The 22,367-nt window shown below is 44.9% G+C and overlaps 1 protein-coding gene across 2 annotated transcripts in view; it reads left to right on the forward strand.

The window, feature by feature from the left end:
• The window catches only part of SLC25A20 (solute carrier family 25 member 20), a 34,926-nt gene extending 17,594 nt beyond the window's left edge, over positions 1–17,332 (forward strand). The window contains exons 5-10 of one of the 2 annotated variants that reach the window (XR_011461894.1): positions 13,885–14,002; positions 14,765–14,837; positions 15,214–15,323; positions 15,922–16,046; positions 16,467–16,609; positions 16,739–17,332. Coding sequence is in view for 1 of the 2 variants with exons in the window: in XM_070359293.1 (XP_070215394.1) it covers positions 13,885–14,002; positions 14,765–14,837; positions 15,214–15,323; positions 15,922–16,046; positions 16,467–16,529 (489 nt within the window). In the remaining variant the exon portion in view is untranslated. Of the gene's footprint in view, positions 1–13,884; positions 14,003–14,764; positions 14,838–15,213; positions 15,324–15,921; positions 16,047–16,466 lie in introns of both variants that reach the window. The other variant, XM_070359293.1, reaches the window with a different exon arrangement.
• Positions 17,333–22,367: the final 5,035 nt, after the last annotated feature.

Below are 22,367 nucleotides of genomic sequence, written 5' to 3' on the forward strand. Positions count from 1 at the left end.
TTCATTTTCTTTTCCCCACACCAGTCCTTTTTCCTTTCGGCTGCCTGCACAGCATGTGGGATCTTCGTTCCCTGACCAGGGATGGAATCTACACTTCCTGCATTGGAAGTTACGAGTCTTAACCACTGAAATGCCAGGGAAGTCCCTCCACTCCAGTTCTTAAGCACCCCAGCAATCACTAATCTGAACTCCATTTCTATAAATTTGTAACTTCAAGACATGTGTAAATGGAATCATACAGTATGTAACCTTTTCAGATTGGCCTTTTCAACTTAGCATAAATTTTCTGGAGAGTTGTATAGATTGTGGAATGTATAAGTATTTCATTCCTTTTTAGTAGTCCCATAGTATGGGTGTACTACAGATATGTTTAATTTTTATCCATTGAAGGACATCTGGGTTGTTTCCAGTTTAGGGCTGTTATAAATAAAGATGCTATAAACATTCATGTACAGAGATTTTTCTGGGAAAATCAATCTTCGTTTCTCTGGGATAAATGCCCAGAGGTGTAATTGCTGAGTCATATGGTAGTTACATGTTTAGTTTTCTTTTTTTGTTTCTTATGGCCACGCCACATGGCATGTGTAATCTTAGCTCCCTGACCAGGGATCAAACCCATGTCCCCTGCAGTGGACGTGCAGAGTCTTAACCACTGGACCTCCAGGGAAATTCCATGCATGTTTAAAGAAACTACCAATCTTTTTCTAGTGTAACTGTATCATTTTACATTCCCATGAGCATGGTATGAGTGATCCAGTTTCTGTGCATCCTAACCAACATTTGGTGTTGTCACTATTCTTAATTTTAGCCATCCTGAGAGATGTATAGTGATACCTCATTTTAATTTGTATTCTTCTACTAGCTGAAGGTGTTGAATATCTTTTCATGTGCTTATTTGCTATCACTGTATCCTATTTGGTGAAATGTCTGTTCATGTGTTTTGCCCATTTTCTAATTGGATTATTTGGGATTTTTTTATTATTATTACTGAGTTTCGAGAGTCCTTTATTCTAGATACTATTGCTTTGTCAGATATGTGGTTTGCATATTATTTTCTCCCAGTGTATAGTTTGTCTTTTCATCCTCTCAGCAGAGTCTTTAGAGCAAACGTTTACATTTTGATGAAGTCCAGTTTGTTCATTTCTCTTTTATAGGTAGGGTTTTGGATGTTTAGGACATCAGATCTTAAGGAATCTTTTCCTAGCCTGAAATCCCAAAGATTTTCTTATATGCTTTTTTCTGAAAGTTTTATTTATAGTTTACCTTTTCCATGTAGGTTTGTGAGTCCATTTTGAGTTAAGTTTTGTATCATGTATGAGAATTAGGTCAGAGGGTTTTTTCCCCCCGTGGGGCTATCCAGTTGCACCATACCATTTCCTGGAGATTTACCTTTATTCTACTGAATTAATTTGCACCTCTGTTAAAATTCAGCTGAGTGTATTTGTGTGGGTCTATTTCTGTGTACTCTGTTTTCTTTCATTGATTTATGCAACTTTCCCTTCATTAATATTACACAGTCTTGATTAGTATAGCCATTGGCTAAGTCTTGAAACTGTCTAGACTGTTCCCTCCCACTTTATTCTTTAAAAAAAAACAAAACTGGGACTTCCCTGGTGGTCTAGCGGTTGGAAATCTGCCTTCCAAGGCAGGGAGTGTGGGTCCGATCCCTGGTCCAGGAACTAAGATCCCACATGCCGTGGGACAACTAAGTCTGAAGACCACAGCTACTGAGGCCACACGCCCTGGAACCCACGCACTGCAACCAAGACCCAATGCCGTAACTGAGACTCAACATAGCCAAGCCAAATAAAAAATTAAAAAACTGTTCTCGCTGTTCTAATTTCTTTGTTTTTTCCATGTTAATTTTAGGATAATTTAGAAAACAGAAAATTCTTGCTGAGAGTATGTTGAATCTATAGATCAACTTGGGTAGAATTAACATGTTATTTTGAGTCTTCCAATACCCAGACATGTTACACCTCTCCATTTATTTAGAACTTTAATTTCTTTTATCAGCATTGTGTAGTTTTCAGCATATAAGCTCTTAATGTGTTTTCTTACACACCTAAGTCCTCTGTAAAGTGACATTGTAAATGGTATTATAATTTTAATTTTGTTGTCTGCATGTTCATTGCTAGTTTGTAGAAACACAATTGATTTTTTAAAATATTTATTTATTTTTATTTTTGTCTGTGCTGGGTCTTTGTTGCTGCTCAAGGGCTTTCTCTAGTCACGGTGGGTGGGTTCTAGTCTCTGGTTGCAGTGTGCTGGCTTCTCATTGCGGTGACTTCTCCTGTTGTGGAGTACAGGCTCGAGGGCACGTGGACTTTAGTATTTGCAGCACGTGAGCTCAGTAGCTGTGATGCCCGGGCTTAGTTGCCTTGTGGTATGTGGGATCTTCCCAGATCAGGGATTGAACCAGTGTCCCCTGCATTGGCAGGCAGATTCTTAACCACTGGACCACCAGGGAAGCCTGAAATACAATTGATTTTTGTATGTTAATTTTGTATCTTGTGAACCTTCCTGAACGCTCTTATTAATTCTAATTTTTTTTTTTTTTTGGTAGATTCTTTGGGATTTCCTATATAGATAATCTTGTTATTTGCAAACAGGGACAGTTTTATTTCTTCATTTCTGATCTGTTTACCTTTTATATCCTTATTTCACTGGCTAGAACTTCCAGTACCATGTTGAATAAGACTGATGAGAATGGATATGTTTACCTTGTTCCCAATCTTATGGGGAAGTATTCAGCATTTCACCATTAAATATAATCTCAGGGAAGCCCAGGTGGCTCAGTGGGAAAGAATCCTCCTGCCAGTACAAGAGACACAGATGTAATTTTGGAGTGGGTTGCCATGCCCTCCTCCAGAGCATCTTCCCAGCCCAGGGATTGAACCCAGGTCTCCCGCATTGCTAGATACTCTTTGTCAACTTGAGAAGGTTACCTTCTCTTCCTCTTTTTCTGAGAGTTTTATGGATATTGACTTTTGTCAAATGTTTTTTCTTCCTTTATTAATGTGATCGTGTGATTTTTCTCCTAAACTCTTAATATAGTGAATTACTTCCTTTGCTCTTGAACACTGAACCAATTCCTCATTACTGGAATAAAGTCCCCTTTTATATTGCTGAGTTCTATTTTCTTATATTTTGTTAAGGATTTTTCATCTATAGTCATGAGAGATATTAGTCTGTCATTTTTTTTCTATATTGTCTTTGTCTGGTTTTGATATCAGAGTAATACGAGCTTCATAAAATGAATTGGGAATTGTTCCCTCTTCTACTGTATAGAATACGTGTTGATTTTTCTGTAAACATTTGGTAGAATTGGTACAATTTTATAGTGAAATCATATAGGCTTGAGATTTGGGGTAAGAAATTTTTAAATTATGAATTCAGCTTTCTTTAAAGTTACAGGCCTATTCAAATTATTTATTTCATATTGGGAAAATTGTGATAGTTTTTGTTTTTTTATCTAAGTTGTCAAATACGTGTGTGTAAAGTTGTTTGTAGTACTCCTTTATTGTCTTTTTTTATGTCTGCAGGGTCTGTGGTATTATCTTCTGTTTTATTCCTGGTATTAGTAATCTGTGACTTCTCTTTCTTTTTTCTTTGTCAGACTCACTAGAGGTTTGTCAGTTTTTATTGATCTTTTCAAAAAAGATTTTCCTTTCTCTTTTTTTTTTCAGCTGTGTAACGCAGCTTGTAGGATCTCAGTTCCTCGACCAGAGATTGAAACCAGGCTATGGCAATGAAAGCTCAGAATCCTAACCGCTAGGCCAACGGGGAATTCCCCTCTTTGATTTTCTTTATTATTTTTCTGTTTTCAATTCCATTGGTTTCTGCTTCTGTTTTTATGATCTCCTTCCTTTTGCTTGTTTTTGGGTTTAGTTTGCTTTTCTTTTCTCTCTCTCTCTCTCTTTTTTTTTAAGCTTTTGAAGTGCAAGCTTAGAATCTTGGTTTGAAGCCTTTCCTCTCTTCTGAAGTGTGCAGGCAGTGCTATAAAGTTTCCTCTCAGCATTGCTTTAGCTATGTCCCACAAACTCCAATATATTTCAGTTTTCAGTCAGTTGAGTGTGTTTTCTGGTTTCCTTTGGGACTTCCTTTTTGAATTGCTTTTGAAGAGTGTTGTTCAGTTTCCAAGTGTTGGAGATTACTGATTTCCGGTTTGAGTCCATTGTGATTGAAGAACATATTCTGTATCATTCACATTCTTTTAAATTTCTTGAGGGTTGCTTTATGGCCTTGGATATGGTTTATCTTGTTTGTGTGCCACTGGCATTTAAAAAGAATGTGTGTGCTGCTGTTGTTTGGTGGCAAAATCTATAAATGTCGATTATATCCTGTTGGTTGATGGTGTTGAATTCTTTATCCTTGACGATTTTATGGCCAGTTGTTCTGTTTGTTGATGGAGGAATTCGAAATCTCCAGCTGTTACTGTGAGTTTGTTTCTTCTTTCAATTTTATTAGTGTCCCTTCACATAGTTTGCAGTTTTTTTGTTTAATGTATACACACTTAGAATTGCTATGTCTTCTTGGTGGATTGGTCCTTTTCTCACTGTGTAAGTGTTCTTCATATTACCATTATATAATATTCCATATTTTTGCTTACCGTGTTCTTCCTGGTGTTCCAGAGTTCCTTCTTTTATACTTTCTTTTCTGTTTAAAGAACTTCCTTTAGCCATTCTCTTGGGATATATCTACGAATGACAAAGTCGCTGAGTTTTCTTTCATCTAAGAATGCCTGCTTTTCCTTTTATTCCTGAAGAATATTTTCACTTGACATAGGGTCCTGGGATGACAGTTCTTTGCTTTCAGCTCCTGAAAGATACTGTGCCACTCCTTTCTACCCTCCCTGGTTTCTGCTGTCATTCTAAATATTTCAGTGTTGTTCTTTGGTTGCTAAGTCATGTCCAGCTCTTTGTGACTCCATGGACTACAAGGCTTCCCTGTCCTTCACCATCCCCCAGAGTTTGTTAAAACTCATGTCCAGTGAGTCAGTGATGCTACCCAGACATCTCCTCCTCTGTCGCCCCCTTCTGCTTCTATCTTCAATCTTTCCCAGCATCAAGGTCTTTTTCAGTGAGTTGGCTCTCCACATCAGGTGGCCAAAGTATTGGAGCTTCAGATTCAGCGTCAGTCCTTCCAGTGAACATTCAGGACTGCTTTCCTTTAGGATTGACTGGTTTGATCTTCTTGCCGTCCAAGGGGCTCTCAAGGGTCTTCTCCAACACCACAATTCAGAAGCATTTATTCGTTGGTATTCAGTCTTCTTTATGGTCCAACTCACATCCATGTGTGTTATTTTTCTCAGGCTACTCTTAAGCTTCTTTCGTTTTCAGTTTTCGACTAAGTTCATTTGTGATGTGCTCTGGCATGGATTTATTTTGGGGCATTCTGTTTAGGTTTTGGTCAGCTTCTTAAATCTCTATGTTTCAGTTCAGTTCAGTCGCTCAGTCATGTCTGACTCTTTGTGACCCCGTGGACTGCAGCACACCAGGCCTCTCTGTTCATCACCAGCTCCCAGAGTTTACTCAAACTCATGTGCATTGAGTTGGTGATGCCATTCAACCATCTCACTCTCTGTCGTCCCCTTCTCCTCCCGCCTTCAATCTTTCCCAGCATCAGGGTCTTTTCAAATGAGTTAGCTCTTTGCATCAGGTGGCCAAAGTATTGGAGTTTCAGCTTCAACATCGGTCCTTCCAGTGAATATTCAGGATTGATTTCCTGTAGGATGGACTGGTTGGATCTCCTTGCAGTCCAAGGGACTCTCAAGAGTCTTCTCCAACACCACAGTTCAAAAGCATCCATTCTTTGGTACTCAGCTTTCTTTATAGTCCAACTCTCACATCCATACATGACTACTGGAAAAGCCATAGGCTTGACTAGACTGACCTTTGTTGGCAAAGTAATGTCTCTTCTTTTGAATATGCTATCTAGGTTGGTCATAGCTTTTCTTCCAAGGAGCAAGTGTCTTTTAATTTCATGGCTGCACTCACCATCTGCAGTGATTTTGGAGCCCCCCAAAATAAAGTCTGCCACTGTTTCCACTGTTTCTCCATCTATTTCCCATGAAGTGTTGGGACTAGATGCCATGATCTTAGTTTTCTGAATGTTGAGCTTTAAGCCAACTTTTTCACTGTCCTCTTTCACTTTCATCAAGAGGCTCTTTAGTTCTTCTTCACTTTCTGCCATAAGGGTGGTGTCATCTGCATATCTGAGGTTATTGATATTTCTCCCGGCAATCTTGATTCCAGCTTGGGCTTCCTCCAGCCCAGCATTTCTCATGATGTACTCTGCATATAAGTTAAATAAGCAGGGTGACAATATACAGCCTTGACGTACTCCTTTTCTTACTTGGAACCAGTCTGTTGTTCCATGTCCAGTTCTAACTGTTGCTTCCTGACCTGCATACAGATTTCTCAAGAGGCAGATCAGGTGGTCTGGTATTCCCATCTCTTGAAGAATTTTCCAGTTTATTGTGATCCACACAGTCAAAGGCTTTGGCATAGTCAATAAAGCAGAAATAGATGTTTTTCTTGGACTCACACTTTTTTGATGATCCAGCGGATGTTGGCAATTCGATCTCTGGTTCCTCTGCCTTTTCTAAAACCAGCTTGAACATCAGGAAGTTCACGGTTCACGTATTGCTGAAGCCTGGCTTGGAGAATTTTGAGCATTACTTTACTAGCATATGAGGTGAGTGCCTTTGTGCAGTAGTTTGAACATTCTTTGGTGTTGCCTTTCTTTGGGATTGAAATGAAAACTGACCTTTTCCAGTCCTGTGGCCACTGCTGAGTTTTCCAAATTTGCTGGCATGTTGAAGGCAACACTTTCACAGCATCATCTTTTAGGACTTGAAATAGCTCAACTGGAATTCCATCACCTCCACTAGCTTTGTTCATAGTGATGCTTCCTAAGGCCCACTTGACTTCGCATTCCAGGATGTCTGGTTCTAGGTGAGTGATCACACCATCATGATTATCTGGGTCTTGAAGATCTTTTTTGTACTGTTCTTCTGTGTATTCTTGCCACCTCTTCTTAATATCTTCTGCTTCTTTTAGGTCCATACCATTTCTGTCCTTTTTTGAGCCCATCTTTGCATGAAGTGTTCCCTTGGTATCTCTCATTTTCTTGAAGAGATCTCTAGTCTTTCCCATTCTACTGTTTTCCTCTATTTCTTTGCACTGATCACTGAGAAAGGCTTTCTTATCTCCCCTTGCTATTCTTTGGAACTCTGCATTCAAATGGGTATATCTTTCCTTTTCTCCTTTTTTTTTTTGCTTCTCTTCTTTTCACAGCTATTTGTAAGGCCTCCTCAGACAGCCATTTTGCTCTTTTGCATTTCTTTTTCTTGGGGATGGTCTTGCTCCCTGTCTCCTGTACAGTGTCACGCACCTCTGTCCATAGTTCATCAGGCACTCTGTCTATCAGATATAGTCCCTTGAATCTATTTGTCATTTCCACTGTATAATTGTTAGGGATTTGATTTAGGTCATACATGAGTGGTCTTGGACTTCCTGATGGCTCAGAGGGTAAAGTGTCTGTCTGCAATGCAGGAGACAGGGTTTGATCCCTGAGTTGGGAAGATCCCCTGGGGAAGGAAATGGCAACCCACTCCAGTACTATTGCCTGGAAAATCCCATGGATGGAGGAGCCTGGTAGGCTACAGTCCATGGAGTCACAAAGAGTCGGACACGACTGAGCGACTTTACTTTCACTTTTCACTTTGAGTGGTCTAGTGGTTTCTTCAGTTTAAGTCTGAATTTGGCCATAAGGAGGTCATGATCTGAGCCATAGTCAGCTCCCCGTCTTGTTTTTGCTGACTGTATAGAGCTTCTCCCTCTTTGGCTACAAAGAATATAATCAACCTGTTTTCAGTGTTGACCACCTGGTGATGTCCATGTGTAGAGTCTTCTCTTGTGTTGTTGGAAGAGGGTGTTTACTATGACCAGTGCGTTCTCTTGGCAAAACTCTATTAGCCTTTGCTCTGCTTCATTTGGTACTCCAAGGCCAAATTTGCCTGTTACTCCAGGTGTTTCTTGACTTCCTACTTTTGCATTCCAGTCCCCTATAATGAAAAGGACATTTTTGGGGGGAGTTAGTTCTAGAAGGTCTTATAGATCTTCATAGAACCATTCAACTTCAGCTTCTTCAGCATTACTGGTTGGGGCATAGACTTCGATTACCATGATATTGAATGGTTTGCCTTGGAAGCAAACATTCTGTCATTTTTGAGGTTGCATCCAGGTACTTCATTTCAGACTCTCTTCTTCACTATGATGGCTACTGCATTTCTTCTAAGGGATTTTTGCCCACAGTAGTAGATATAGTGGTCATCTGAGTTAAATTCACCCATTCCAGTCCATTTTAGTTCGCTGATTCCTAGAATGTCAGTGTTCACTCTTGCCATCTCCTGTTTGACCACTTCCACTTTGCCTTGATTCATGGACCTAACATTCCAGGTTCCTATGCATTCCAGGTTCCTCTTTACAGCATCGGACCTTGCTTCCATCACCAGTCACATCCACAACTGGGTTTTGTTTTTGCTTTGGCTCCGTCTCTTCATTCTTTCTGGAGTTATTTCTCCAGTGATCTCCAGTAGCATATTGGGCACCTACTGACCTGGGGAGTTCCTCTTTCAGTATCATATCATTTTGCCTTTTCATACTGTTCATGGGGTTCTCAAGGCAAGAACACTGAAGTGGTTTGCCATTCCCTTCTCCAGTGGACCACATGCTGTCAGACCTCTCCACCATGACCCGCCTGTCTTGGGTGGCCCTACATGGCATGGCTCATAATTTCATTGAGTTAGATAAGGCTGTGGTCCATGTGGTTAGATTGGTTAGTTTTCTGAGATTGTGGTTTTCAGTCTATCTGCCCTCTGATGGAGAAGGATAAGAGGCTTATGGAAGCTTCCTGATGGGAGAGAAAACTGAGGGGGAAACTGGGTCTTGTTCTGATGGGCAGGGCCATGCTCAGTAAATCTTTAATCCAATTTTCTGTTGATGGATGGGGCTGTGATCCCTCCCTGCTATTTGCCTGGGGCCAAGGCGGATTCTTGACCAGCTGGGCAGTCAGGGAAGCTCCCAGTGTTTGTTTTGCCGGATTTGGGGAGTTTTCAGCTTGACTTCTTTGAATACTTGTTCAGTCCTGCCCTGTTGTCTCCTCTTCTTCTGGGACTGTGAGGACACAAAGATTAAGATTTTCTGATATAGCCCCATGGGCTTACAGTCCCTGAGGTTCTGTTTGATTTGTTTCAGTTTGTTTTGTGTCTTGTTCAGATTGGATACTTTCCACTGTTTTGTCTTCTGATGCTGTTTTTTTTTTTTTCCTTATCTCTCCCCTGTATTCTGCTGTTGAGCGAGCCATCCACTGAGTTTTAAATTTTGGCTGTTTTTCAGTTCTAAAACTTTCATTTGGTTCTTCCTCATATCTTCTATTTCTGTGCGAAGATTTTCTTTCTTTGCTGTGGCTTTCTAATCTTTTGAATCTATTTCAAGCATATTCACGATTCGTCATTGAAGGATTTTTACAATGCCTGCTCTAAAATGTCTGTCAAAGAATTCGTACATCTCTGTCATCTTGGTATTGGCCTCTACTGCTTCTTTTTTCTTTCAGTTTGAGATCTTCCTGGTTAGTGCGATTTCCAGTTGGAACCCGGATATTTGCATATTTTATTGAGATTTTGGATCCTTTATAAACTTCCTGTTTCTGTTGGCTTTCTCTGACACCACGCCAGTAGGAAGTCAGGGCTGCTGCCTTGCTACTGCCAAGTGAGTACAAGTGCAGGGGCCCTACTTGCCCTCTATTGACACTTGAGGGAGGGGCACTGCTTTTTACTGTTGGGTGGGTGTGGGAGTTCTACTGACTCCACTGACAACACAGGACAGGAGAGCCCTGGTTACAGCTGTCAGGGATGAAAGTCCTCATTCCCTCTTTGGTCCTCTCTGACTCCACCCAGGCAGCACATTGGGTACCTCGTTACAGCCGTGCAAAGGAGGAAGTCGGGCTCCCCACATGGTCTTTGCTCGTGTGGGTGAGGGTGAGGCTACAGTTTTTTCTATGATGTATGGCTGGAGTAGAGTGTTTTTTGTCTAAAGATGTTCTGTCTTTCTAGGCTGTTCCTTTTCTGATCCTTTGTCTAGGGAATGCAGGCTTTCGTTGGGCCTTCTTTTTAGTCTGTGCCTGTTGGCATTCCTGGATCACCAGTATCTTCTGCCTCAAGTCTGAGATATGTCAAATGAGAATATACAACGAACTCACCATGATGTCATTGCTCAAGGCGGAAAGTCCTTAGTGAGTCTGCTTCTCCTCTCCAAATTCTCAGAGCCCTCTTATATTTGTTTAAAACAAATAACGTTAGGGCTTTTTTTTTCTTTGGTATTTAGCAGGAAGAATAAAGACTTGCTAGAAGTCTGTATATTGATTTTGAGTTAGTGAATATTTATTTTCTTTTCAGTAGCCTTGTCCATTAGCCTTTTCCATCATGACTTCTTCCTTTTCTTTTATGCCTGAAGTCTTTTTCTTTTTTTTTTTTTTGATTAATTTGGTTAGTTTTGGCTGTGCTAGTCTTCATTGCTGCTCAAGGGCTTTCTCTAGTTGCAGTGGCTTCTCTTGCTTCAGATCTCAGGCTCTAGGCACACGGGCTTCAGTAATTATGGCCTACGGGCCCAGTTGCTCCGTGGAATGTGGGGTTTTAGTTCCCAGACCGGGGACTGAACCCGTATCCCCCGCATTGGCAGGCGGACTCTCAACCATTGGACCACCAGGGAAGTCCCCCTGATTTCTGCTCCTAGATGAGACAGTCCCTGTGCACTCCTCCACTCTGCTGGGTGGCTACTTTGTACCTCTCTTCTCTTCTCAGACCCCGACCCTCTCAGCAGATGACCTGGCTTTCTACTCCACAGAGAAAACTGAAACCGCCAGAAGAGAACTTTACCAGACGCCCTCCACTGCCCCACTGGCGCCTGACTACACCTGTGGCTGCCTGGCCTGTTTCCACCAAGAATGGCCCATGCTTCTGCTTCTGCTTGACCCCGCCTCCTAACCCCTCTTGCCCATTCAGAGACCTTGTTCAGCAGTTCTTCTTTCTCTCCTTCAGCATCAGTTTTTGCTTTCTAGTAGATTGTTCTGTTTGGCAATAAAGGTCAGCATCAGTTTTTGCTTTCTAGTAGATTGTTCTCTTTGGCAATAAAGGCATGAACCTGCTTCTGTTTTCACCTTAAAAATACAGACTTCTCTCTTTTACCTTCCACCTCCATTTCTGGGCTTCCTGTCTTTGCTCTGTGCATGTTCGTGCACGGGTGCTTAGTCACTCAGTCATGTCTGACTCTGTGACCCCATGGACTATAGCCCGCCAGGCTTATCTGTCTATGGGATTCTTTAGGCAAGAATACTGGAGCGGGTTGCCATTTCCTCCTCCAGGGTATCTTCCTGACCCAGGATCAAACCCTAATCTCCTTTGTCTCCTGCATTGCAGGCAGATTCTTTATCCTTTCATCAGGGAAGCTCTGTCTTTACTCCCTCTTACATTGAAACTCTTGGAAAAAGTTTTTCGTTTTTGTTGTTTTTTCCCCACTCGTTGTCTCCAGTACCTCTTCTCTAATAGTTAAACATACATCAGACTGGCTTTTGCCTCACAACACTAACAAAACTACTTTTATCAAGGTCACTAGTGACTTTTACACCAAGTCCAGTGTTCAGTTCTTGGACCTGGACATAGATCCATCTTGATTCATCAACAGAATTGGACTCAACTGGTCCCCTACTCTTCCTTGAAGAGCTGTCTTCACTTGGCTTCTCTCCTGACTTTCTACCTACTTGGCTGCTCCTTCTCTATGTCCTTTGTTGATTCATCATCATCTTCTCGATCTTTTAATGTTCACGTGCACGAGACTCAGTGCTATTACACTCATCTCACTGATGATTTCTTCTTGTCTCATGACTTTTAAACACAATCTGTATGATGACGATTTTCCAATTTGTATCACCAGCTCAGATTTTTCCTGCACTCTGGACTAGTTCATCCAACATTCCCACTGGACACTAATAGGCACCTCAAAGTCACCATGTGCAAAGCTGAACTCCTGGTCTTCCTCAGTCCTTGCTTCACTTACAGCCTTCTACAGCTCTGTTGGGGGCAATACCATCTGTCTAGTTGTTCAGCTCTAAAACCCCAGAGTCCTCCTAGATTCCTTTTTGTCTCATTGAACACATCCCGTTTGTTGAACAGTTAAGCTGGCTTTTACCGTATCCCAAATCTACTCCTTCCCACCACCTCCATTGTAAACCACGTGGTCCCAGGTCACCTTCATCACTGTTCTGGGTGACTGTAAGGTCCTCCTCACTTGTTTCCCTGTTTATAGTCTATACCATACATTACAGTGAACGGATTCTGTTACTATGTCACTTCCATGCTCCGTCCTCTTTGTCCCCGCAGGTCACTGTGAGTCAACTCTAGCATCCTCTGATAACATGGGCCACCCTGCCATCCCTCAGACATACCAGGTTCACCTGTGGCAGGATCATCTGGGGAAGTCATATTTTGTTTTAAAAGCCATTGATACTCAACCAGATATTGTCTTAAGTTTATTATTTTTGGATAAATTGACATCTTCCTGATTGAAAACTTTTCCTAACCAGAACTGTTGTTGTTGTTCTTCAGTTGCTAAGTCACATCTTACTCTTTTGAGACCCCGTGGACTGTAGCCCTCAAGGTTCCTCTGTCCATGGAATTTTCCAGGCAAGAATACTCGAGTGGGTTGCTCTTTTCTTCTCCAGGGGATCTTCCTGACCCAGGCGTCACACCGAGTCTCCTGGATTGGCAGATGGATTCTTTACTAGTGCGCCACCAGGGAAGCCCAACAAAACTCTTACTCTCTTTTTATTCACCTCTTCTTTTCTATCCCTTGGCAAGTTTTTAGAGTTTTATTTACGCCAATCCTATGGCTTGATGCACATATATTTTGTTATTTTGAATGAGATTCTTTTCCATTATTCTTCAACTAGTTGTTGGTATGTACAAAAATTGTCGGATTTATATATTTATTTTGTAAGCATTTCTCCTTGGGAACTCTTAAATATGAACTCCCTTTCCAACTTTAATTACTCTTTGGTTGATGCCTTCATATGTTTAGATTCCTCTTGACTCTGTACTTGCTTTGGATCCTGTACAGGCTTTCTTTCTTTCAGATCTTTTCTGGAATACCTCCCGCTTGCCCTCAGGCTCTTGGGGAAATGAACACATTTTCAATAGGTTTCCCATATTTTTCTACATTTGCTTCCTTTTGTCCTCCTTCTCTACAAGGATGGTATTTTAAAAAATTAATACACATTTAATTTTCTTAATTAATTAAGAGACTGGGACAAAGGGCCTCTCCTTGGCCCTCCCCTGGCTCTGCACAGGACCTCTGTCCAAGCACTTAGAGCTCTGAATACAATTTCCAGCTCACCTTCTCTTAACCAAGCTTCATGATCACTTAAAGCTTGGAATGGATTTAGTATTGCATGGATATTTGTTGAAGGAGTAAGTAAATGACTGAAATATTTGTCTAGTCCTTTCTAGAACTTCCAACTACATTTATTGGGGATAAAGATACTTGGGAATTTATTTTTCAACTTACTTTCCAGTTCCTCTGCTGTTTTTTATTTTTTCCTAATCAGTGTGTATGTATTTTGTCATATTTTCACCTAGCCTTAGTTCATAGTGACTTCCACCAGCATTATACATTCTAAACAACTGTCAGTGTGCCACTGAAGTCTGTTATTGATCTAATGCATAATGACCACTGGCACACTCACTGTGCACTCTTTCGTAGCCTGTTGAGTCTGTTGACTTGGATGTTGCTCTTGCTGACTTGACAATTCTTTCCTCCCTCTCAGATTCAGGCTTCTTCAGGGGAGACCAAGTACACTGGTCCTTTGGACTGTGCGAAGAAGCTATACAAGGAGGCTGGGATCCGAGGGATCTACAAGGGGACTGTACTCACGCTCATGCGAGGTAACCTTTGAGCCCTCCACCTGTGGTGGATTTGCCACAGGGAGGTCTTGCCTGGATCTCTGGATTAGCCTTGGCACCGTACATGCCACGGCCCTGATAGGGCTGGCACGGTGTGTCCTGCTTTTAGGCCATTCACCTCTGGCCAGCATGGACACGCATGAGAATGGGGGGACCTTCCATCCTTCTGGTAGGCCGGCCCCCAAGGGTGGAAATCATGACAGTGGCAGTAGCAAGTAGATGGAAAGCATGGCTGGAGGGATGAGTGGGAAAAAGGAATACCATAGGAGGCTTCCCTGGTGGTCCAGTGGTTAAGACTCCAAGCTTCCAATGCAGGGGGCATGGGTTTGATCCCTGGTGCCATGTGGTGCAGCCAGAAAAAAAAAAAGAATGACTTAGTAACAGTGGAGCTTCATTTGGCTTGAGAGGCATATCCTAGGGGGCTGGCGCCAGGCGCCAGAGATAGCCCTGAGATGGCAGCTCGGAGGAAGGCCGGATGTTAGCTCCAGTTAATACTGCTTGGAGTGGGCATATTAGTGGGGACCACTCAGAGGGCCTCTGAAGGTGAAATAATGTCATGCTTGTTTGTGTTCACTGATACCAGTGCTGGCCCCAGAGCCACCTCTGATCACTGTAGACAGAAGTGCTGCTGAGGAACTTCTCAGGAAACCTTCAAGGGTCCAGTGCCAAGGTTGGCTCTCCTAAGATCAAGAAATCTGTGAGGCTTTTCTGTCATTTATTTTACATCTTTCTTGCCACTAACAGATGTTCCAGCCAGTGGCATGTATTTCATGACATATGAGTGGCTGAAAAATATCTTCACTCCAGAGGGAAAGAGGTGAGGAGAACAGAAGAGCTTAGAAGCCACTTTCCCTCATTACCGGTAGGTTGCCCTTGCCCATTAGTGGGTCTGAAGGCAGAAATGGGACCTGCTTCTGTCTCCATGTCTACTTTCCTCTTGTTACTGTTGAGCCCCAGCTAATACCAATACCTCTTACTCTGTGGCTCACCCAGTGGAGCAAGGGTTTGAAACAAGTACAGAAAACCTCCTCCAAAGAGTGGCAGCTACCTTGTCACAGGAGTCTTGGCCTTGGACCACCTCCCTGCAGCCAGTTCCTCCCTCTCTGTGGCTGCCAGGTCTGCACAGAGAGGGATGATCTGAACGCCACTCTCACAGCCTTTGTGTGACCAGGGCTGTGTTTGATGTTCTGCAGCGTCAATGAGCTCAGCGTGCCTCGGATCCTGGTGGCTGGGGGTTTTGCGGGGATCTTCAACTGGGCTGTGGCAATCCCCCCAGACGTGCTCAAGTCCCGCTTCCAGACTGGTTAGTAGGAGAGAAGAGGGGTGGATGGGGTTGGAGTGGGCCCCCAAACTGGCTGCCCCTGGGATACGGAGCTCTTAAGGTCTTAGGCACACTCCCTCTCCACAGTAGCTCTCAGCGAGTGTCTGGCCAGCATTCTCCCACGTAGTCATTTGTGTCCTGAGAATGTGAGACTCATTTTCTTGTCAGCCTAAACATAAAGTAACTGAGAGAAGGACTTCCCTGGTGGTCCAGTGTTAATACTCCACTAGATGGGACACAGGTTCGATCCCTGGTGAACGAAGATCCACATGCTGCGCAATGTGACCCCAAAAAAGTGAGAGAAGAAGTCACGTCAGCCTTCCTTCCCCCACGTGAGCGGAAGGACTGTTTCATTGTTCATTCTTTTCCCCATTCCCTCGGCACTAGTATAATCCAGACATTGGTTTGTTCCAGGGTGAACTGTGTTGTCTGTGGACTGGTTCTGGGTGACCCACACAGTAGCCTCTCCCTGGTGCTGTGGCCCTGCAGGAAGCCTTGACTACAAAATTGTCCCCATGTAGGTCACCATGGTCAGGTCAGAAAGCTTCCTGAAGCCTTAATGGTTGGGTTCTGCCCACAGCGCCTCCTGGGAAATATCCTAATGGTTTCAGAGATGTGCTGAGGGAGCTGATCCGGGATGAAGGCATCACATCCTTGTACAAGGGCTTCAATGCAGTGATGATCCGAGCCTTCCCAGCCAATGCGGTGAGTGACTGGCAGGGGCTATGATTTTTCCATTTGGGGCTCAGAGCAGAGTGCAGGTGGTCTGATTTTGCTTGCTTCTGAGATTGAACTGGGGGCTCAGTTTTTCTGAAGTCCCACCCTCAGCCAGAGCGTCCTCATTTGTCCCCTTTCCTAAATCTGTCAGATGAGTTACCTTTGTGATTCTCCAAGGCGAGGAGCTTTGACTTCCTGGCATGGCCATCAGAAGTGGCCAGTTGTGGGACATGCATTTTCTTTCCCTATTAGGGATGAGAAAGCACAGCTTGATTCCGTGAGTTGAGGAGGGGGTAAGATTAGGAACGGGTTTTGGTCCTGACAGGGCCAGCCGAGCACAACGCTGGGGGTCTCTGTGAGTAGCCACAACTCCTGTTGGCTTTTCTCTTCCTTCCAACCCCTTCTCAGGCCTGTTTCCTGGGCTTTGAAGTTGCCATGAAGTTCCTTAACTGGGCTGTGCCCAACTTGTGAGGCTGAAGGCTGCTCCAGGCTTCAGGATGCCAGAAGCTGTCATCCAGGAGGAACAGTGGGCAGGACTAGGCAGTCCTGAGGTGTGAGGAGAGGGGGATGGTGGGATGAGAGCTCTGTGCATGGACCTGTCGAGACCATTGTCTTAATCACACCCTCTACCTGGTGTAATTTGCCATTTTGCAACTTGAATCCTCTCTTGTCAATTTAAGGGATCTCATGAGGACTTGGAGGTGGAATAAGTAGCTTCTAGACCACATACCACCTGCGGCCAGGGTGCTGTCTGCCAGTTGACTACTAGCCCTCCTACACCCAGAATACTCTTCGAGAAAGAGGGACTGTCAGCCTCTCACTGGAGACACTCTGCATGTTTTCAGCCAGCTGTCTATGAGCTGGGGCCTTCCTGGATCCCTAGCCAGGAACACCCACCAGGGTATCCTCTAATCCTGGCATGCACAGCTCCAGGTCCACATGGGAATGTGGACCTGAGGCCTGCATCTGTCTGTCTATGCAGACTGAGCAAATGTGCCTAGGGGCAGAGAGCCTGTTAACACTCGGGTTTTGTTTTGTTTTTTTAATGCATGCAAGTAATCAAAATTAAAACTAGAGTAGCCTGATTTCCCAGGAGTTGGTGGAAAGCTTTCTCTCCTACACAGTGAGGAGAGTTTTGAATAGACCATCCCAGCTTGCTAGGGTAAGTGAGAAAGTGAGAAAGCCCAGGGTGTAGGAAGACTCTTTTTGCACACTCTTTTCTCATGAGAGCGCCCTATTTGGACAGGAAATAATAAATATTGTTTCTAATTTTCGCAACGTGTGAAATTTTTTTCTTTTGATTCTGGGTCATTTCAGCAAGCAGCCAGGGGCCTCGGTGGAGGCTGTTAGGCATCTAGCAACCTTCCCTGGATGGAATTCAGGCAGCAATTTCAGCAAGAGAAAGAGGAAGAAGTCTTGGCCCACCCGGCCTTCCCTGACTGCCCTGGCCCCAGCTCCTGGAGGGTTAGATCGGTGGGGTGGGATAAGGCAATCTGACTGGTAACTGTTCCCATAGCACTTGGGGGTCGCTGTATGATCTGATGTCTGGCCTTACTTATCAGGCTGAAGATGATGATTGATTGGGTGCAGCCAGGGGAGATGAGGGAGTCAGAGTGGAGAGTGACAGGCTAGCTAGTCCGTCCTTAGCTGGGGGAGGGAGAGGCTACCAGAGCTGGGCTTCTCTGGCTTTGTCCCATCTGGCAGTCACACTTCCGCTGGCACTTCCCACCTCACTGCAGCTGCACAGAGATCCTTGGACTTTGGCTTCAGAGGTATCACTCAGTGTAAATGGGTGAGAGGGGAAGGGACCCATCCCCATTTGGGAGTGGGTGTGGCCAATTTGCCCAGAAGCTGAAGATTTGGGGGTTTAAGGAAGGAAGCTTTATTCCTGGGAAGATATTTCTGGATGATGGTCAAGTAAAAATAATTGCTTCAAGGATAAAAATTGTTTGCTCTCTTCCTGGGAAGATTAATTAATTCAGTGTTACGCTTTCCTGTCTCATGCTGCAGGATATCTTTGTTTAATCTCTCACTGATGAGGAGATGGCCTCCGAGGTGTCTCCTGAAGCTCTTCTCGGCACTGCTCAGTCCTTGAGACAGTCCTGAGACCTCAACCTTTTCCAGGGAGCCCTGGGAGTGCGTTTGCATTCTAGCTAAATGCCAGCCATTCCCATGGCTCAGGATCACTTTTACAGTCTTCTGCTTCTGAATAATTTGCCCTTTGAAACAGCTTCCATTGGAAAGTGGAATATTTTGATTCTTTGATGCTAATGCTGGTGGATTCTTTTACTCCTCTGGGGATTCAAGAGATGTGAAGTCAAAAAAGGGAAGCCCCTGGAGGCATATGTGTGAAGGGAGCAGAGCAGATGGTGAGTGACCCCCTTCTGGCTGGCACTTCCTGTTTATGATGCACTTTGAAATGCCACCTGTTCCTGATGTATCTCTCCTCTCCTGGATGGGGGTAAGGGTGGGGGAGAGTTTGGGGCCCCCTTAAGGAATTTCTTAGACTGCTACAGACAGCGTTAAGTAGAAGCCAGTAATGGTTAAAACAACCAGCCAGTGAGAACAGCCTTATCCAAGCACAAAGAGGGTATAACTGGGTCAAAGGTAAAGGACAAAGGGGAGGTTGTTCCAACCTCAGCCTGTTAGAAGCAATAGCAGCACCATTTCTGCTGTAAGGTCATAGCATCTCTACCCATAGTTCTTTAGGCTAAGCCCCCTATTCCTTTCCTAACCTCTTCAGGGATTCATTCTCATCTTTTTACCCGATGTAACTCAGTGTTTGGGCTTCCCTAGTGGCTCAGTGATAAAGAAGCCGCCTGCCAATGCAGGAGATGCACGTTTGATCTCTGGGTTGGAAAGATCCCCTGGAGAAGGAAATGGCAACCACTCCAGTATTCTTGCCTGGGAAATCCCATGAACAGAGAAGCCTGGCGGGCTACTGTCCATGGGGTCGCAAAGAGTCGGACACAATTTAGCAACTCAAAAACAGCAACAAACTCAGTGTTTAATGGGTAGGGATTTATACCTCCACTTTCAGATGTGGAAGCCAAAGCTCAGATAGGGAAAACTGATCTACCAAGATCATCGCCAAGTAGATATCAGAATGTGGCTGACAGAATGGTGTCTCAGTGTCCACAGGCCTGAAGAAAGGCTTGTGACATTATCAGCAGTCCTGGGATTGCTTGACCCAAACTCCAAGAGCCTGCCTGTACTTCAGGATCAAAGCCCGGGCAGCTGGCCTGAGTCAGGCCAGGGACGGCACACAGAGTCCCAGCAGACACAAGGAAGGTCAAGGGCTCCCCGAGGGCTCCTTTTTTCTACTTTCTTTGCTCTAGTTGGCATGCAGGCCTGTGGCTCTCCAGCTAGGGCTCTTCTTTGCTTCCCAGGTTCTGTCCTTGCTCTCAGATGTCTCAGAGGCAGACCCTAGGTCCGCTGTAGAGACTGACACTTTCTAGGGACAGTGTCTGGGGTTGGTGGTGGGGGGGGGGGAGTGGTGGTCATAAATGGCTCACAAGTGCAGAAATAAGCAGCCCAAGAATTAACTGCTCTCTTGAGCATGGATGCTTATTAAAATAACTGGACCAAAGGCAGTGGCTTCATGGGGGAGGCACTATGGAGCCTTGGGTGAGGGCAGAGGAAAGAGTGCACTTCCTTACTCCCCTCTGGCCACTGGAGGCTCATGGACACTTCTAATGCAAAATAGAAACAGGTGGTGGTAGATATTAAGTATGCAGGGAGACTGGGCCAGGGGACTGGTATGTAGAGCAGGTCAGATGAACAAGTCCCAGGAGATGGGTGGGGGTTGGGCTAGGCTTAGAGAAGCAGCCCCTTGGGGCAGAGGAGAGGGAGGTGTTCCTGCTGGGGGTGAGTCCCCCAGAGCAGGTGGAGGGCATCAGAGGGCAGACAGTGAGTTAACCAGGGGGTCTGGGCCAAGAGCAGGGTGTCCTCCAGAGAAGTTTAGGGGACTATGAGCGTCTCCCTTCTTCCTGGAAAGAGTCAGGGAAAAAAAAACCTTTTAAATCATGAACCTGTCAAGAGCACAGGAAATAACTGTTCCATTGGAAATAGCAGTTGGTACCCTACCCATGTTCATTATCACCAGACTCACTGCTCTTAGACTAGACAGGTGCCCCACTTGAGTAAGCATAATTGTAAATAATTCTGAGAACTGCCCCCTCACCCCCCCCCGCCCCCATGGTGTCCATGTCTGTTCTGAGGTTGGTAGTTTGGCAGCCCGGGCAAAATGATGATTATCTTCTGGGTGGTGAGTATATCTGGGTTGAGTAGAGCATCTCGCAGGACTCTGGGGCCTCCTCTTCTATCTACCATGGTCTCTGTATTTCTCTTGCTTTCGAGGGTCTCTGCTCTTGACCTTTCCAACCCACCATTACTGGCTGTTGGCAGCTGCTTCCCAGTTACTGGCTGCCTGTGGGTTCAGTTGCCATGGTAACCCCCAGTGGTGCCAGTGGACAGGCTTGAACGAAGGCAATCCTAGAAGGGTGAGGATCAAAGATGTGGGGCTTGGGCCTCTTGTATTCTCTCTTGTTCCAAGGCCCTGTTCTTTTGCCAGCTCAGCTGGGCCCTCATGAAGGCGCTGGGAACTCCCCCTTGCTATTGAAGGGTTTCCCCAGAGGGGCAGAGATAGATCACTGCTCTGAAGCCCAGGTGCACGGGGAGGAGAGTCAAGCTGGACCTGGAGGCTGGCTCTCCATCCTTCCTCTGAAGCTGGTCTTTGGAGACAGGTGAGGAGCAGCTATGCAGTTCCCGATTTCTGTGGTCCTCATTTCCTCCAGGTCTGAGGATGCCTTTGAATGCCATGTTTGCTGGCTGGCTGGCCAAGCTAGGGTATCTGAGACTAAGCCAGGAGGACCAACCTCCTTCAGGCAGAGGCTGAGAGGGGGTCCTTGGAGTGACTGGGAGAACCTGCCCACAGTCAGTTCTGTCATCAGTCCTGGAGTAGCTTCCTCCTACCCTGTTCGCAACTGAAGTTGGAGTCCTAATTGTACAGCTGCCTTTCCCCCTTTCAAACGTATAAAACCTGACAAATGGGCAAACTAGAGAATGGAGTTAAGAATTTGCCTTTCTAAAAGGTTAGTGGTAGGATTTCTTGAAGTGGGTCATATCCCCAGGTGTGGCAGGGCAGTGGGAGTCCCACCTTGGTTTCCTGAGTATGGGTTGACTGCTGGAAAACTTGAAAGGGTCAGTCTACACAGGAGCAGAGAAGAGTTGAGGAACGCTGCCCCTCCAGCTTCTCATTGCCCCGTCCTTACTGAAGTCTTTATATTCTGAGATCAGACACATAGCTTTGAATCAAAGGATCCTAGTTCTGAGACTGAGGTCAGGAGAGCAGTCTCACTGGCTCTTCTTGCTGTGTGAAAATTTATTATTCATTTATTTAGTAAATCTTTAAGACTGTGCAATAAGGACCCCAGAAGGAAATGAGCTGGACACTACCCCACCCCTAACAAAGTTAATGGTTCAGGACTTCTCCCAGGAGTCAAGAAACTTGTCCAGGGAGACACTGCTCTTTGGAATCATAGACTTGCCTGGCCTGGGGCCTGAGTGGCTTCTGCACCAGTGGGGATCACGTATTCCTGCTTCTAGATGCTCAGTTCCCAGCAGCACTGAGCTCCTGGATGTGTGCCAAGACAAAATGAGAGGTCCTAGTGAGGCTTTAATTAATACTGGGTAATTACCAGGCAGAGCTTAACCATCCCAAATGCCTTTCAGATTCCCAAGGCTATATCTAGGCACTTTCTGACTTGGCCCAGCAGAGACAGAATGCTGTCCCATGCTTACTGGGACTTTGGTCAGCACCTGGGCTGTGTTATGGACACACTGGAAAGGTTTCCACTTTTTTCTCTTCCTTTCCAATCTGCTGTAGGTGAAAGTGCAGCTTGGGAAATAGCATGACCTCTCCAGTTTGCCTAGGCCCCTTCCTAGGGACAAAGGATAACAGTGCCTTGCCATCTGCTGAAACACCATCAAGCAATGCTGGCCCAGGGCCCAGGGTCCAGGGCAGAGTATGGGGAGAACATAGGTTTGCAGACCTAGTCCTGGGAATCCTGATGGGAATCCTCAAGCAGAGAAACAGGCACAGTGGTCATTCCTGCCCTGGGCTTTATTCCCTTTTCTCAAGGAAACATATTTCGAACTCATTCTTCCAGATTTATCTGCCTGTGGCTACCAAATTATTCTATCATCGAAACTCCTACTGTCTACAAGGCCTTCTTTCTTTGACATCTCACAGACCTCCTGCCAGACTTTGGAGGGTCCTATGGTCATGCCACCATGCCACCCAACAGG

This window comes from Bos mutus, chromosome 22 (assembly GCF_027580195.1).
Source record: "Bos mutus isolate GX-2022 chromosome 22, NWIPB_WYAK_1.1, whole genome shotgun sequence".
Taxonomy (NCBI): Eukaryota; Metazoa; Chordata; class Mammalia; order Artiodactyla; family Bovidae; genus Bos; species Bos mutus.